The 17,426-nt window shown below is 40.4% G+C and overlaps 1 protein-coding gene across 1 annotated transcript in view; it reads left to right on the top strand.

Moving 5' to 3' along the window:
- Nucleotides 1–9,614, top strand: part of LOC129655867 (serine/arginine-rich splicing factor 10-like) — a 34,264-nt gene extending 24,650 nt beyond the window's left edge. The window contains exon 2 of the mRNA XM_055586680.1: nucleotides 7,276–9,614. Within this exon, the coding sequence (XP_055442655.1) occupies nucleotides 7,276–8,091 (816 nt within the window). The 3' untranslated portion in view covers nucleotides 8,092–9,614. The remainder of the gene's footprint in view (nucleotides 1–7,275) is intronic.
- The last annotated feature ends 7,812 nt before the right edge of the window (nucleotides 9,615–17,426 follow it).

The following is a 17,426-nucleotide window of genomic DNA, read 5'->3' as shown; positions in this document are numbered from 1 at the left end:
TTTAAATGAAGTAACTAGTTCAGAAAAAAATCTAATAGGAATAACCCCCCCACCACCACCAAAAAAAAAAAAAAAAGTGTGTCCTTATCATGGTAATGAAATTATGAAGAATACTTTTCTTTCATTAACATTTTCATAATATAGTTATATTGCTTATAAAATAAAGTGTGTGTGTGTGTGTGTGTGTGTGTGTGCATGCACGGGTGTATGTGTGTAATTAAGAAGCAAGGAAAGAGAGAACAGAATAAAGATAAGTAGCCCATGAAGCTTCAAAAGCTACAGTTTCATTTTATGAATAAGACACCCAGCTTGTGGCTATTTGACTTTAATCCAAAAACATTATAATTTCACATAAAAAGAATCTTAAGTGTATTCATCATGAGTTTTCCCATTGTAGTCAATAAGAATGGCAAACCACTTCAGTATTCTTGCCTTGAGAAACCCATGAACAGTATGAAAAGCCAAAAAGATATGAAACTGCAAGGTGAACTCCCGAGGTCAGTAGGTGCCCAATATGCTACTGGAGAAAAGTGAAGAAATAACTCTAGAACGAATGAAGAGATGGAGCCGAAGTGAAAACAAAGCCCAGTTGTGGATGTGACTGGTGATGGAAGTAAAGTCCAATGCTGTAAAGAGCACTGTTGCATAGGAACCTGGAATGTTAGGTCCATGATCAAGGCAAATTAGAAGTGGACAAACATGAGATGGCAAGAGTGAACATTGACATCTTAGAAATCAGTGAACTAAAATGGACTGGAATGGGCGGATTTGATTCAGATGACCATTATATCCACTACTGTGGGCAAGAATTCCTTAGAAGAAATGGAATAGCCATCATAGTCAACAAAAGAGTCCAAAACGCAGTACTTGGGTGCAATCTCAAAAATGACAGGATGATCTCTGTTCATTTCCAAGGCAAACCATTCAATATCACAGTAATCCAAGTCTATGTCCCACCAGTAATGCTGAAGAAACTGAAATTGAATGGTTCTATGAAGACCTACAAGACCTTCTAGAACTAACACCCCCAAAAGATGTCTTTTTCATAAGGGACTGGAATGAAAAAGTAGGAAGTCAAGAGATACCTGGAGTAACAGCAAATTTGGCCTTGGAGTACAGAATGAAGCAGGGCAAAAGCTAATAGAGTTTTGCCAAGAGAACGTGCTGGTCATAGCAAACACCCTCTTCCAACAAAACCAGAGAATACTCTAGACATGGACATCACCAAATGGTCAATGCTATGCTAAGTCACTTCAGTCGTGTCCAACTCTGTGTGACCCCAGAGGCGGCAGCCCACAAGGCTCCCCCATCCCTGGGCTTCTCCAGGCAAGAACACTGGAGTGGGTTGCCATTTCCTTCTCCAATGCATGAAAAGTGAAAAGTAAAAGTAAAGTCGCTCAGTCATATCCGACTCTTAGCGACCCATGGACTGCAGCCTACCAGGCTCCTCTGTCCATGGGATTTTCCAGGCAAGAGTACTGGAGCAGGGTGCCATTGCCTTCTCCAAAATGGTCAATACCAAAATCAAATTGATTATATTCTTTGCAGCCAAAGATGGAGAAGTTCTATACAGTTAGCAAAAACAAGACTAGGAGCTGACTGTGGCTCAGATCATGAACTCCTTATCGCCAAATTCAGAGTTAAATCAAAGAAAGTAGGGAAAACCATGAGATCATTCACATAGGCGCTAAATCAAATCCTTTATGATTATACAGTGAAAGTGACAAATAGATTCAAGGGATTAGATTTGATAGACAGAGTGCCTGAAGAACTATGGATGGAGGTTCATGACATTGTACAGGAGGCAGTGATCAAAACCATCCCTAAGAAAATGAAATGGAAATAGGCAAAATGGTTGTCTGAGGAGGCCTTACAAATAGCTGAGAAAAGAAGACAAGCGAAAGGCCAAGGAAAAAAGGAAAGATATACCCATTTGAATGCACAGTTCCAAAGAATAGCAAGGAGAGATAAGAAAGCCTTCCTCAGTGGTCAATGCAAAGAAATAGAGGAAAACAATAGAATGGGAAAGACTAGAGATCTCTTCAACAAAATCAGAGATACCAAGGGAACATTTCATGCAAAGATGGGCACAATAAAGGAAACAGTATGGACCTAACAGAAACAGAAGATATTAAGAAGAGGTGGCAAGAATACATAGAAGAAATACACAAAAAAGATCGACACGACCCAGATAACCACGATAGCATGATCACTCACCTAAAACCAGACATCCTGGAATGTGAAGTCAAGTGGGCCTTAGGAAGCATCACTATGAACAAAGCTAGTGGAGGTGATGGAATTCCAGTGGAGCTATTTCAAATCCTGAAAAATGATGCTGTGAAAGCGCTGCACTCAGTATGCCAGCTAATTTAGAAAACTCAGCAGTGGCTGCATTTTCATTCCAATCCCAAAGAAGAGCAATGCCAAAGAATGTTCAAATTACCACACAATTGCATTCATCTCACACGCTAGCAAAGTAATGCTCAAAATTCTCCAAGCCAGGCTTCAACAGTATGTGAACTGTGAAATTCCATATGTTCAACCTGGATTTAGAAAAAGCAGAGGAACCAGAGATCAAATTGCCAACATCCATTGGATCATCAAAAAAGAAAGAGAGTTCCAGAAAAACATCTACTTCTGCTTTATTGACTACGCCAAAGCCCTTAACTGTGTGGATCACAACAAACTATGGAAAATTCTTCAAGAGATGAGAATACCAGATCACCTTACCTGTCTCCTGAGAAATCTGTATGCAGGTCAAGAAGCAACAGTTAGAACTGGACATGGAACAACAGACTGGTTCCAAATTGGGAAAGGAGTACATCAAGGCTGTACATTGTAATCCTGCTTATTTCACTTATATGCAGAGTACATCGTGCAAAATGCCAAGTTTGATGAAGCACAAGGTGAAATTAAGATTGCCGGGAGAAAGATCAATAACCTCAGATATGCAGATGACACCACCCTTATGGCAGAAAGTGAAGAGGAACCAAAGAGCCTCTTGATGAAAGTGAAAGAGAAGAGTGAAAAAGCTAGCTGAAAACTCAACATTCAGAAAACTAAGATCATGGCATCTTGTCCCATCACTTCATGGCAAATAGATGAGGAAACAATGGAAACAGTGACAAACTATTTACTGGACTCCAAAATCACTGCAGATGGTGGCTGCAGCCATGAAATTAAAAGACTCTTGCTCCTTCGAAGAAAAGCTGTGATGAACCTAGCTGCTGCTGCTACTGCTGCTAAGTCGCTTCAGTCGTGTCCAACTCTGTGCAACCCCATAGATGGCAGCCTACCAGGCTCCCCCATCCCTGGGATTCTCCAGGCAAGAACACTGGAGTGGGTTGCCATTTCCTTCTCCAATGCATGAAAGTGAAAAGTGAAAGTGAAGTCACTCAGTCGTCGTGTCTGACTCTTCGCGACCCCATGGACTGCAGCCTACCAGGCTCCTCCGTTCATGGGATTTTCCAGGCAAGAGTACTGGAGTAGGGTGCCATTGCCTTCTCCGATGAACCTAGACAGCATATTAAAAAGCAGAGACATTACTTTGCCGACTAAGGTCCATCTAGCCAAAGCTATGGTTTTTCCAGAGTCATGGATGGATGTGAGAGTTGGACTGTAAAGAAAGCTGAGCCTCCAAGAATTGATGTTTTTGAATTGTGGTGTTGGAGAAGACTCTTAAGAATCCCTTGAACTGCAAGGAGATCTAGCCAATCCATCCTAAAGGAAATAAGTCCTAAATATTCATTGGAAGGACTGACACTGAAGTTGAAGCTCCAATACTTTGGCCACCTGATGCCAAGAACTGACTCACTAGAAAAGACCCTGATGCTGGGAAAGATTGAAGGCAGGAGGAGAAGGGGACACCAGAGGATGAGATGGTTGGATGGTATCACCAACTCGATGGACATGAGTTTGAGCAAGCTCTAGGAGTTGGTGAGTCACAGGGAAGCCTGGCATGCTGCAGTCGGGGCGTTGCAAAGAGTTGGAGTGACTGAGCAACTAAACTGAACCAAAGTCAATGAGAAATCGATATTAGATATTATTTCTTTCTTATTTGACTGGAAGAAGTGACATGTGGGTAGCATATTCTAAACTCCCAACAGAAAAGATCTATTACAAATGACAGTACATTTCTGGAAAGGTTTCTCTTCTAATGATGTATTAATTAAAAATTCCTTTTAATTACCCTTTCTCAAACTTTTTGCATCTTATTTTTAAAATGTAAAACACTTAAAGTAATTGCTTCAAAAGCTTCTCTCTTATTCCAAACATTTGTCCAATTAAAGAAATATGCATACTTTGAACAGAAATTATAGGTAAAACATTAGGACAAAGAAGGAAAGTGTTTTCCAAGTACCTGAACTGCCTTCTCATTAGCATTTGTTTTCCCAGGTTAAGTCAAAAGAAGGCAGCTGCAAGTAGGATGGCAGGACTCTGGAAATGTTATTGATTTCAAGGAGCTGACCAGGTTATCAGATCTGTGTCCATAACGGGTATTCTGAACAAGGCTTAAAATTGAAAAAGAGAGAGAGAGGGACATAAAAATAGAGAGAGTGAGAGCTATAGAAATACAAAGAGAATCGAAAGAAAAAGGAAGACAGAATTTGAGAGACTTTCCTGTGAACCATTTCACAAACCACCCCTAGTTCCAAGAATCTGCCCAAGCAACACTGTGACCACTCACACCATGGGACAGAAGAGAGGTATGTGCAATAGACCAGATTACCTTGTGACGTTTTCCCTGCTCAGATATGTTTGCTTGGGTGTCCTCTCTTATCTTTTACAGCTCATAATAGCCCCATGAAAATTTTTAAGGATCTCAGCTTTTCTAGACATCTTGGCACTTTGGTTTCTCCCTGATTTAAAGCCCCAGTACATCAGAAAAACACTTCGTTTAGAGACTCCCAAGTATCAACTGGGGATAAAGAAAAACACTGTAAGACAAACAACATTTGTTATCTTGCTACCACAGTGCAGCTTTATTGAATAAATAAGAGCCTGGTAAATATAGACCTATCAGTTTGTTTAATCCTCAAGGACCTATAACTCTAGATTCCAGTGTTTAAAGAGAAAGTTTGGTGTGCCCCACAATTCAATCTGAAACCACTATAACATGGTGAAAAGAGAAAGCAAGGGACATGTCAGTCAGAAACAACCATAGATCCAGTCAGAGACAAGAGTAGCCTTTTCAAAGCTATCACTCAGCCTAGAACAGTGGTTCCCCAGCCCCCACTGTTGGAGACTCGGCTGCACATTGTAATCAACTAAGGAGCTTCAAAATTACTAATGTCTGTATACCTAGACAAAACTATAACTCCAAAATGTACATGTACCCCTGTGGCCCTAGCAGCGCTATTCACAATAGTCAAGACATGGATACAACCTAAATGTCCACCGATAGATGAATGGATGAAGTAGATGTGGTACATATATACAATGGAATATTACTCAGCCATAAAAAGAACAAAACAATGTCATTTGCAGCAATATGGATGCAACTAGAGACCATCATGATCACTAAGTGAAGTCAGAAAAAGAAAGACAAATACCGTATGATAGCACTTATATGTGGAATCTGAAATAGGCCACAAATAAACCTATCTACAAAGCAGAAAACAGGCACAGAGCACAGACTTGTGGTTGCCAAGGAGGAGAGAGTGGGGGAGAGAAGGACTGGGAGTTGGGGATTAGCAGATGTAAACTATTATATATAGGATAGATAAACATCAAGGCCTTATAGTATAGCATGCGAGCACGTTAAGTCGTTTCAGTTGTGTCCAACTCTGTATAACACTATAGACTGTAGCCCCCAGGTTCCTCTGTCCATGGGATTCTTAAGGCAAGAAATACTGGAGTGGGTTGCCGTGCCCTCCTCCAGGGGATCTTCCTGACCCAGGAATCGAACTCACATCTCCTGCGGCTCCTGCATTAGCAGGTGAGTTCTTCACTACTAGCACCAACTGGGAAGAACTACAGTCAATACCCTGTGATAAACCATAATGGAAAAGAATATATAAAAAAAGAATGTCTATATGTATATAAGAGAGTCACTTTGCTGTGCAGCAGAGATTGATTGACATGACACTGTAAATCAACTATACTGAAGTTAAAAAGAATAAAAAGCTTTAAAAAATACTGATGCCTGGATCTCATCACCAGAGAATCTACTGTAATAATATGGGATGTGACCTGGGAAACTGGATTTTTAAAAGCTCCCTCAACTCGTTTCATATATGCTATTTTACATGTTTCAATGCCATTCTCCCAAATCTTCCCACCCTCTCCCTCTCCCACAGAGTCCATAAGACTGTTCTATACAGTTCGATGCATGATACTGGATGCTTGGGGCTGGTGCACTGGAACGACCCAGAGGGATGGAATGGGGAGGGAGGAGGGAGGAGGGTTCAGGATGGGGAACACATGTATACCTGTGGCGGATTCATTTTGATATTTGGCAAAACTAATACAATTATGTAAAGTTTAAAAATAAAATTTAAAAAAATAAAATAAATACTAAAAAAAAAATAAAAATAAAAAATAAATAAATAAAAATACTTGTTGCTCATTTGCTAAATTAAAAAAAAAAAAAAAAAGCTCCCTCAAGTGATTATAATATTAGCAACTAAACTTGAAAATTGCTGGCCTAGAGAATTTCTCATATGATTACATGCCATTAATGAATACTTCCTAGACCATGAAATGATGTCTAAGGGCACAACTAACAGTGGAAAAGATGGGGGCTTCCAAGTCAAAGAAGAGCTTTGACAATGTGTCAAGGGCTTCTGTTGTTATTCAGTCGCTAAGTTGTGGCCAACTCTTTGCAACTTTATTGGCTGTAGCACATCAGGCTCTTCTGTCCTCCACTGTCTCCCAGTTTGGCTCAAATTCATGTCCATCGAGTCAGTGATGCGATCTAGCCATCTCATCCTTTGCTGCCTTTTTCCTTTGGCCTTCAATCTTTCCCAGCATTAGGGTCTTTTCAAATGAGTCATCTTTTCACATCAGGTAGGCAAAATACTGGAGTTTCAGCTTCAGCATCAGTCCTTCCAGTGAATATTCAGGGTTGAATTCCTTTAGGATTGGTTGGTTTGATCTCCTTGCTGTCCAAGGGAATCTCAAGAGCCTTCTCCAACACCACAATTCACCACGTACTCCAGCCGCCCGTGTGCGCAGGCGCACGCCTAGTGATCTCGCGGGAAAGAACCGTTGCAGGTCCCGGCGTGGAGCCCAGGATCCGGCGCTAAGCTGCGGACGGTTTGCTGAGCCCGTTAGTGTCCCTGCGGAGACTCAACGCCGGCGTCATGTCCCGGTACCCGCCCCCCCAACACGTCTCTCTTCGTGAGGAACGTGGCCGACGATACCAGGTCTGAAGATTTACGTCGGGAATTTGGTCGTTATGGTCCTATAGTTGATGTGTATGTTCCACTTGATTTCTACACTCGCCGTCCAAGAGGATTTGCATATGTTCAATTTGAGGATGTTCGTGATGCTGAAGATGCTTTACATAATTTGGACAGAAAGTGGATTTGTGGACGCCAAATTGAAATACAGTTTGCACAGGGGGATCGAAAGACTCCAAATCAGATGAAAGCCAAGGAAGGGAGGAATGTGTATAGTTCTTCACACTATGATGACTATGGCAGATACAGACGTTCTAGAAGCCGAAGTTATGACAGAAGAAGATCAAGAAGTCGGTCCTTTGATTACAACTATAGAAGATCTTATAGTCCTAGAAACAGTAGACCGACTGGAAGACCACGGCGTAGCAGAAGCCATTCCGACAATGATAGATTCAAACACCGAAATCGATCTTTTTCAAGATCTAAATCCAATTCAAGATCACGGTCCAAGTCCCAGCCCAAGAAAGAAATGAAGGCTAAATCACGTAATAGGTCTGCATCTCACACCAAAACTAGAGGCACCTCTAAAACAGATTCCAAAACACATTACAAGTCTGGCTTAAGATATGAAAAGGAATCAAGGAAAAAAGAACCACCTAGATCCAAATCTCAGTCAAGATCACAGTCTAGGTCTAGGTCAAAATCTAGGTCAAGGTCTTGGACTAGTCCTAAGTCCAGTGGCCACTGATAGTATAAACCATGATATTTTTAGGCATGTATCATTCATTTACTCATAGTTTGGTTTACTTAAATTATCAGGAATACAATGTTGCAATGATGCTTAAAAACACTTGTCAGTTTTCCCTGTACCAGGCAATGGTTATAATTAAAATGATATGCTGTTGAGAAGCCACTCTTAAGAGTCCAGTTTGTTTAATGTTATGGGCAGCTACCAATTCGTGGTGTCTCTGTATATTTTTGTAAAGATTCTCATTTTTTATGCTTGAAGTATTGGTGAAAAGATGTTGGTTGACCATAATTTGCAACATTGTCTTATTAAAAATAAACTTTCATATCCATATTTGGTAGAACTGTTAACCTAGAAATGTAGCTTGCTAATAAGATAGAATGATAAAAAGTGAAGTTGTAGCCACAGTAAACACTGACCGACCAGACACATTTAGGTTCAGGGTGGACCTTTTTGTCTTGTCCAGATGTCTAGGCCCGTGATGATAATTTATGGCACAGTGTGGAATAGTTCTTTTGTTAACCCCCACTGTCTTGGAAAATGACAAGTGGGTTAAGTAGCATTTTCAGGCAGACTGTTTGAAACAAGGAGCCTTCACTTTCCTGGTTTCTGTGAAGATTTGGAACCATACAAACGTCGGAAAAACTCACCTTAAAATTTGGGCAGGTTGATGATGGCAGAAATAATTTTAAGGGGAAAAGAAAGCTCTTATGTAGTTACTTTAAGGAGCGTTGTTGACCATAATATTGCATAGTTTTCTTACTGCTGTTAAAAGCAAGTAAAGTGTTTCAAAGGAGGATTTGTTTGTGAGTGTCCGTAGTGTAAGAGGACTGAATTTTGATGCTTAAAGCACTTGGTGTGTGCATTTGTATCAAAATGTGCCCATCTCTTTATGAAGGAAGCTTGTTCTTCACACTTCAGTTTAACGTGAGGCAAGTTAAAAAACAACACTCCCATTCTAAGTGATTCTCTGGTGCCATGAGATTTAAAATAACTTTGGAAAAAATTAATTTCAAGAAAGTCACATCTCTTTGAGTTTATGATTGATTATCAGTATAGTACCTGATAAAAATAAGAGAATAATACCCTACTCTTTATAAAAATTTCTAACATCTCTCTGTGATATCATGTGGGGGCAATAAAAAGTGACTTGATATGTCCAGTCTCATTTCAGAGTAAAAGCTAGCATCTTTAAAATTTTAGATTGCTTGCTTACAGGCATAAGTAAGAAATGTTGTAGGGAAACTATCCCTTTTAGAGGATTACTTTTTTCAGTTTTGGTTTTAGAGATCTAGGCCTTGCCTGTAAAGAACAAAAGGTGGTTTTTAAATACTGTTTGTGGAATGTGTTTCAAGGATTGATTCTAGAACCTTTGTATATTTGATAGTATTTCTAACTCATTTCTTTACTGTTTGCAGTTAATGTTCATGTTCTGCTATGCAATCATTTATATGCACGTTTCTTTAATTTTTTTAGATTTTCCTGGATGTATAGTTTAAACAAAAAGTCTATTTAAAACTGTAGCACTCTCTGACATACATCACAGCAGGATCCTCTATGACCCACCTCCCAGAATATTGGAAATAAAAGCAAAAATAAACAAATGGGACCTAATTAACCTTAAAAGCTTCTGCACATCAAAGGAAACTATTAGCAAGGTGAAAAGACAGCCTTCAGAATGGGAGAAGATAATAGCAAATGAAGCAACTGACAAACAACTAATCTCGAGAATATACAAGCAACTCCTACAGCTCAACTCCAGAAAAATAAATGACCCAATCAAAAAATGGGCCAAAGAACTAAATAGACATTTCTCCAAAGAAGACATAAAGATGGCTAACAAACACATGAAAAGATGCTCAACATCACTCATTATCAGAGAAATGCAAATCAAAACCACTATGAGGTACCATTTCACACCAGTCAGAATGGCTGCAATCCAAAAGTCTACAAGTAATAAATGCTGGAGAGGGTGTGGAGAAAAGGGAACCCTCTTACACTGTTGGTGGGAATGCAAACTAGTGCAGCCACTATGGAGAACAGTGTGGAGATTCCTTAAAAAACTGGAAATAGACATGCCTTATGATCCAGCAATCCCACTGCTGGGCATACACACTGAGAAAACCAGAAGGGAAAGAGACACGAGTACCCCAATGTTCATCGCAGCACTGTTTATAATAGCCAGGACATGGAAGCAACCTAGATGTCCATCAGCAGATGAATGGATAAGAAAGCTGTGGTACATATACACAATGGAGTATTATTCAGCCATTAAAAAGAATACATTTGAATCAGTTCTAATGAGGTGGATGAGACTGGAGCCTATTATACAGAGTGAAGTAAGCCAGAAAGAAAAACACCAATACAGTATACTAACGCATATATATGGAATTTAGAAAGATGGTAACAATAACCCTGTGTACGAGACAGCAAAAGAGACACTGATGTATAGAACAGTCTTATGGACTCTGTGGGAGAGGGAGAGGGTGGGAAGATTTGGGAGAATGGCATTGAAACATGTAAATATCATGTATGAAATGAGTTGCCAGTCCAGGTTCGATGCACGATACTGGATGCTTGGGGCTGGTGCACTGGGACGACCCAGAGGGATGGAATGGGGAGGGAGGAGGGAGGAGGGTTCAGGATGGGGAACACATGTATACCTGTGGCGGATTCATTTTGATATTTGGCAAATCTAATACAGTTATGTAAAGTTTAAAAATAAAATAAAATTAAAAAAAAAAAAAAAAACTGTAGCAGTAGTTCGCAGTTCTAGCAAAGAGGAAAGTTGTGGGGTTAAACTTTGTATTTTCTTTCTTATAGAAGCTTCTAAAAAGGTATTTTTATATGTTCTTTTTAACAAATATTGTGTACAACCTTTAAAACATCAATGTTTGGATCAAAACAAGACCCAGCTTATTTTCTGCTTGCTGTAAATTAAGCAAACATGCTATAATAAAAACAAAATGAAGGAAAAAAAAAAAAAAAACACCACAATTCAAAAGCATAAATTCTCCAGCAGTCAGTCTCCTTTATGGTCCAACTCTCACATCCATACATGACTAGAGGAGAAATCATGGTTTTGACTATATGGGCCTTTGTTGGCAAAATGATATCTGTGCTTTAATCTGTCTAATGTAATGATGCTAAAGTTGAATAGGAATTTCATGTACAAGGCATTCTTGCAAACATATAATAATAAAATGAAAATTTGTGAGATTGCCAGTGCCCCCAGAATGGTAGTTTACATGCTGTATGTATGGCATCCTGGAATGGCTTCTCCATGAGAAAACGTGTATGCATCCCCATACCCCCTCTCCTCCTCTAGGGGTATGAGTACAACATATAAATTTTTACTGCATGTGGCAGTAGAAAGCAGTGGTTTGAAGCATGGGTCTTGGAGTCAGACTGCCTAAGTTCAATTCCAACTCTGGACAAGTTAATTAACCTTTCTGGCCCTCAGTTTCCTCATCTGTAAAATGTGGACTATAAAATGATACTTGCCTCATAGGGTTGTCATTAAGCAAATAAATATGCCTAAAAAAACAGTAGAAACAGTGTGAGACTTTATTTGGGGGGGCTCCAAAATCACTGCAGATGGTGATTGCAGCCATGAAATTAAAAAAGACGCTTACTCCTTGGAAGGAAAGTTATGACCAACCTAGATAGCATATTCAGAAGCAGAGACATTACTTTGCCAACAAAGTCTGTCTAGTCAAGGCTATGGTTTTTCCAGTAGTCATGTATGGATGTGAGAGTTGGACTGTGAAGAAAGCTGAGCTCTGAAGAATTGATGCTTTTGAACTGTGGTGTTGGAGAAGACTCTTGAGAGTCCCATAGACTGCAAGAAGATCCAACCAGTCCATTCTAAAGGATATCGGTCCTGGGTGTTCTTTGGAAGGAATGATGCTAAAGCTGAAACTCCAGTACTTTGGCCACCTCATGCAAAGAGTTGACTCATTGGAAAAGACTCTGATGCTGGGAGGGATTGGGGGCAGGTGGAGAAGGGGACGACAGAGGATGAGATGGCTGCATGGCATCACTGACTCGATGGACGTGAGTCTGAGTGAACTCCAGGAGTTGGTGATGGACAGGGAGGCCTGGCGTGCTGCAATTCATGGGGTAGCAAAGAGTCGGACATGACTGAGCGACTGAACTGAACTGAAAGGCCTTAGAACAGTGAATGGAATATGGTATGAGCTCGGTATGTATAAGGTATTTTTAAGACCTTCTGTGATCTGTCCTGTGTGACTAAGCAATTACCATCCTAGGAGTGGTGATGGAAACTTACCAGGTTCCTTATCTAGATGTATAAAAAGACATGGGTTGGATGTACGAAACTGAATGAGTCCTTCAATCCTGCACCAAAGGCAGACAAAGGGGATAGATAACCTGAGTCAATGTGTGCTAGATCCTTCTTTAAAGACCACCAACCTGCCTTCAAAGTTATTGGGAGCCACACATATCTCAGATAAGACTTCTGAGCTGCCAGGAAGACACTAAAGTGCTGGTTCTAAAAACATTTGGCAAAAGAGCTTGTGAATGGCAGACTCCTGGGCTCTAACTCCAGAGTCTAATCTGGTAGGTCTGGGGTCAATGAGTCTACAGTAAACACCTTAGGTGATAATGATGCTTGTAATCAGCAGGCCAGGTTAAGAATCAGTTTAAGAATCACTGGACCAAGCTATCTAGGAAATTTGAGATAGGAATCTGCATTTTCTGAAGAAGAAAGGTAGCAAGCCCACTCAACCCACTTTCAGTTACAGGAGAAATGAAAAGATAAATAGATAATATGGAGGCAGAGAATAACAAGGGAGGCATCTAGGCAAGTTCTGCCAACCCACCTGAGACTAGAGGTTGGCTGTCTTCAGATGAAATTATTTAGAAATCAACACAGCACTTTCCTTCTTTCCCTGGGAGTCTAAGGATCAGAAATTGATACTTTCAAAACCTGATTTGGGTAACTTTTTTTCTTTTTTGGCTGTGGGGCTCACAGAATCTTAGCTCCCTGACCATGGATTGAACCCAGGCCAACTGCCAGGGGATTCCTGGGTATTTTTGTTGGTGATGTTGCTGTTTTAATGATCTGGAGTCGCTTGCTTCTTTTTTTTCCCCTGTCAATCTTTACTTCCCTGGAGATCAAACTAAGTGATAGTGAGAACCATAAGGGAAAAAATCACTGACTTACCATCCTACCTACTTTCTCAACTGGGACTCCAAATCTATTTCCATCAGGCCCAGTCCCATTTCCGAAGCAGCCTGCAGTCTCTCCTCCAAACTCTGGATGGACCACAAGAAAGGGTCCTCATCCATTCATCTGGCTGGAGGCCACTCAAGGTCACTGCGACCAGTGATCCAGTATTTCTCCCTGACAAAGGGATACTTTATATACCTGATCTGTGCATCACCATGTTGCATCTTGTGCTAAGATGTTCACACTTGAGTCACTTCAAGCCAAGACTTGAAGACCTGGTTCATATTCTTACCAGCATGGCTATTTTCAGTCAGCAAAGGAAAGTGTCCTATTGGGTAGCAGCCTCCAGCGTCTGCCTTTGGCTTTACATAGGCAATTGGTCTACCCCCAATGTTTGGCCTATAACTGAACTACAATATCTCTTCATGCTACTAAGCTTCATGTCATTGATAGAAGTGTATAAATCTATCCTCCTACCCCCTTTGAAGGAAAGAAATGTTTATCATTTACTACTTATGTAGTAATCACTTTCCTGGTTCCTCAGACAGTAAAGAATCCACCTGCAATGCAGGATACCCAGGTTTCATCCCTGGGCCTGGAACATCCTCAGGAGGAGGGGATGACTACCCACTCCAGTATTCTTGTCTGGAGAATTCCATGGACAGGGGAGCCTGGCAGGCTATAGTCCATGGGGTTGCAAAGAGTCAGACATGACTGATCAACTAACACTTTCACTTCTTTTTTTTTTTTTTTTCCTAAGCATGTGCCCTCCATATAGCTTACATCATTTTCTCTCAAGGAAACCCTATATAGTAATTTTATTGTAGGTTTTATTTCTCATTTGGCCCCCTGTCTTCTTAACTTGAGCCTTAACACCTGATTTTACTTTTGAACAAACTGGATGCATGATCCCTGCTATTAAGGAAAACCAGTGTAAATGACATGGCTACATTAACATCAGCCTTACTGAATAATTGATCTTACTCTCCATTTGCTGTGACAAAGAATTGCTTAGAACTAACTTACCCAAACCAAAATCATCCTCTCTGGTAGATGTCATATAACATTTAATTGGATTATGTCAAACAACTCTATATAGTCCAATAATACCCCAGTTACCTTGGGATATCTTCTCTAACAAGATTACAATGAAGAATCTTTAGGTAAGCTAAATTGTTTAAACATTCCAGAAATGCTTTATTGAGATTTTTAAATGTTCACTGAATGCAAATACCAGCTTTAAAAATTTCCCTGGCTAAAATGATCAGGACCAGAGGGTGTCCACAAAACTATGTGTGGCAAGGTACCAGTAATTGAATTCTGAGAAAAATATTAGCTCAGCCCACATCCCTAGGGAGTTGGGATAGACTTCTATAATTAAGACATAACTCCTGACTGGATTCTTTAACTAGGGGGGAAAAAAAATCAACCCTTCCTTCTTCCTAGCTGAATGTCAGGGTATATGGATCTGCCCTAATTAGACAACAAAAAATATTTGCACTCGCCTATTTACCCAGGAAAATGTATCCTTATTTTTTTTTCACACATTTTTAAAATTTATTTATTTGTCCATGTTGTGAAACATGTGGGATCTTAGTTCCCCAACCAGGGATCAAAGCTGAGACCCCTACATTGGAAGTGCAGAGTCTTAACCACTGGACTGCCAGGCAAGTCCTTATCCTTAACTTCTATGCTTTCAAATGGTTACCAAAAGTAAATTAGGAGAATCAATATTCATAATTCAACACTCATAAATTTATCGTTCCAATATTCCGAGCTTAATTTTTGGTTAAGATTCAGACCTTTCAACTGCAATCAACCCAGACCAATTCCACCAAATTGTATTTCAATGGTATATAATCAACCTTTGTTTGCGGACATCATACAAAGTTCAATTCAGTCGCTCAGTCGTGTCCGACTCTGTGCCCCATGGACTCAGCACACCAGGCTTTTCTGTCCATCACCAACTCCCAGAGCTTGCTCAAACTCATGTCCATTGAGTTGGTGATGCCATCCAGCCATTTCATCCTCTGTCATCCCCTTCTCCTCAATAATAATAATAGCAGATAACTATTTTGAGAGTTTACTATGTGCCAGGCACTACCCTAGGTACTCTATATGCATGATCTCACTTGATCCTTTCAACAATTATTTGAGCTAATTACTATTATTTCTCCTCACTTTATAGACAAGAAATCCGAGACAAAAAGTCACACAGTAAGTTGTAAAGCCAGGATTTAAACCTAGGCAGGATGATTCCAGAAACTCTATGCTTAACTAGTCTACTGTATGCCTTCCCCAAAGTAACTATTTGATATATAGTCACAGGGCTAGTTCATACTTTAGTGTGACTTCTGTGGGGTAATTTCAACAGCTCACTTAGTACTAAAAGGCCAAGGTGAAGGACATCTTTGGAAGAAACCAACAGCCAACACCCTTGAGGGGTCTTTCTCTACAAGGGACTTAAGCAGCTTGGAAAGTGCATTCCAGCCATTGAAACTGACAGCAGATTCTTGGATCTCAATGAGCTTTAGTTTTTGTTCCTCATATTGGAGTAATAACACAGTGAGTTTTTTTTAATTGAAGTATAGTTGCAGTACTCTATTATATGCTACAGGCGTACAATATAATGACTTAAAATGTTTAAAGGTTATACTCCATTTATAGCTACTATAAAATATCAGCTATATTCATGTTGTACAATACATTCTTGTAGCTTATTTTATACAAAATAGTTTATACCTCTTACTCTCTAGAGTGAGAGTTTTACATCCCCACGACTGGCCTCACACAAATTACCAGCTATCACAAAAGAGGGGTTGCGTTCGACAGAAAAAAAATCCCTATAGGAGGTTAGAGAGCCATTAGCTATGTCACTGCAAGATGGGTAATGGTTCGTCTGAACTCACTGGGACTTGGGTTTCAGAGGATTGTTAGAAAAGTTAGTCACCACTTGAAATGCAACCATCAGATAACAGCTCGGGTTCACTAATATAAACAGGGGCTTTATTGGTTCATGAACGTGGGAAGGTCAGGTGTAGATCTGGTTCCAGGCAAAGCAGATCCAGAAATTCAAACAGTGCAGTCAAGGCTCCACTGTTCTGTCAATCCCTCAGTTCTGCTGGCCCCAGCTTGGCTTCTTTCCTCACAGTCTTTCTCCATGTGGTAAGCAAGATGGCTGCTGACGGTCTCAGGCTAATACCCTCTCAGATGGGAATTTCAGCAGAAAGATGTCTCACTCCCAGAGTTCATAAATCAGTCCTGGGAAAGACTATAATTTGGCAAGCTAGGAGCACGTAACCATCTCCCCATCCTAAATCTCCAAACAAGTTCGGGCTACTCTGATAGTTCAGCCTGAGTCACACCCACTCTGTGGCCTGGCTATGTTGGGGAAACAGGTGGGGATCCACAGTCCCATGGGTTCAGATGGTGTTTGAGATGAGTTTCTCAAAAGAACCACAAAATGAAGAACTCACTGTGAGCAAACAAAAACATGGCTATGTAAACGCTTGGCAGTAACAATTAAAGTAACTAACCAGATGCCTCCACTTTGCCCATGAAAAAATATAGGTTTTCTGTATTGGGCCTTTCTGATTGCCCTTCCAGGGTACTTTGAGAAAGTGGGGGAACTGAAACACTAGTTTCCCATTTTAGAAGACCTGGGCCAGTGTCATAACTCCAACACTAAAGAGCCCTGTGAATATGAGGAAGACTCTCCTACTTTCTGGGGGGTTCTTAGTCGGAAATTAGATACGAGACCAGCACTCCCTACTCAGTTCAAAGATTCACCTTTTGACTTAAAAAAAAAAAAAAAAATCACTTCTCCTTGCTGGGTCCTAATCTTCTCATCTAAGTGAGGGTAAGGGATTAACTCTAAGATAATCAACTTTAAAAAAAAAAAAAAAAAAAAAAAAACAGGACATCCCAAAGCATCTGCAATCCTGATCCTGTTGGACAAAACTTTCCAATCTCCCAAGCCAGATACTTAAAAATTCCATCTGGTGTTGAGGAAGGTAGAGCAGGGAAGCAAAAGCCTATGTTCACAGAGCAGGCCTGCAGAGGTATGTACAGGAGTGGGGGAGGTCCAGAGCCATAAGGTGGAATTGCCAGGAAGCACTTCCAGGACCACAGCCCAACCTCA

The sequence above is a fragment of the Bubalus kerabau genome, chromosome 6 (genome assembly GCF_029407905.1).
Source record: "Bubalus kerabau isolate K-KA32 ecotype Philippines breed swamp buffalo chromosome 6, PCC_UOA_SB_1v2, whole genome shotgun sequence".
Lineage (NCBI taxonomy): Eukaryota > Metazoa > Chordata > Mammalia > Artiodactyla > Bovidae > Bubalus > Bubalus kerabau.
Note: the sequence above shows the minus strand (reverse complement) of the source record. Positions and strands in the feature narration are given on the sequence as shown.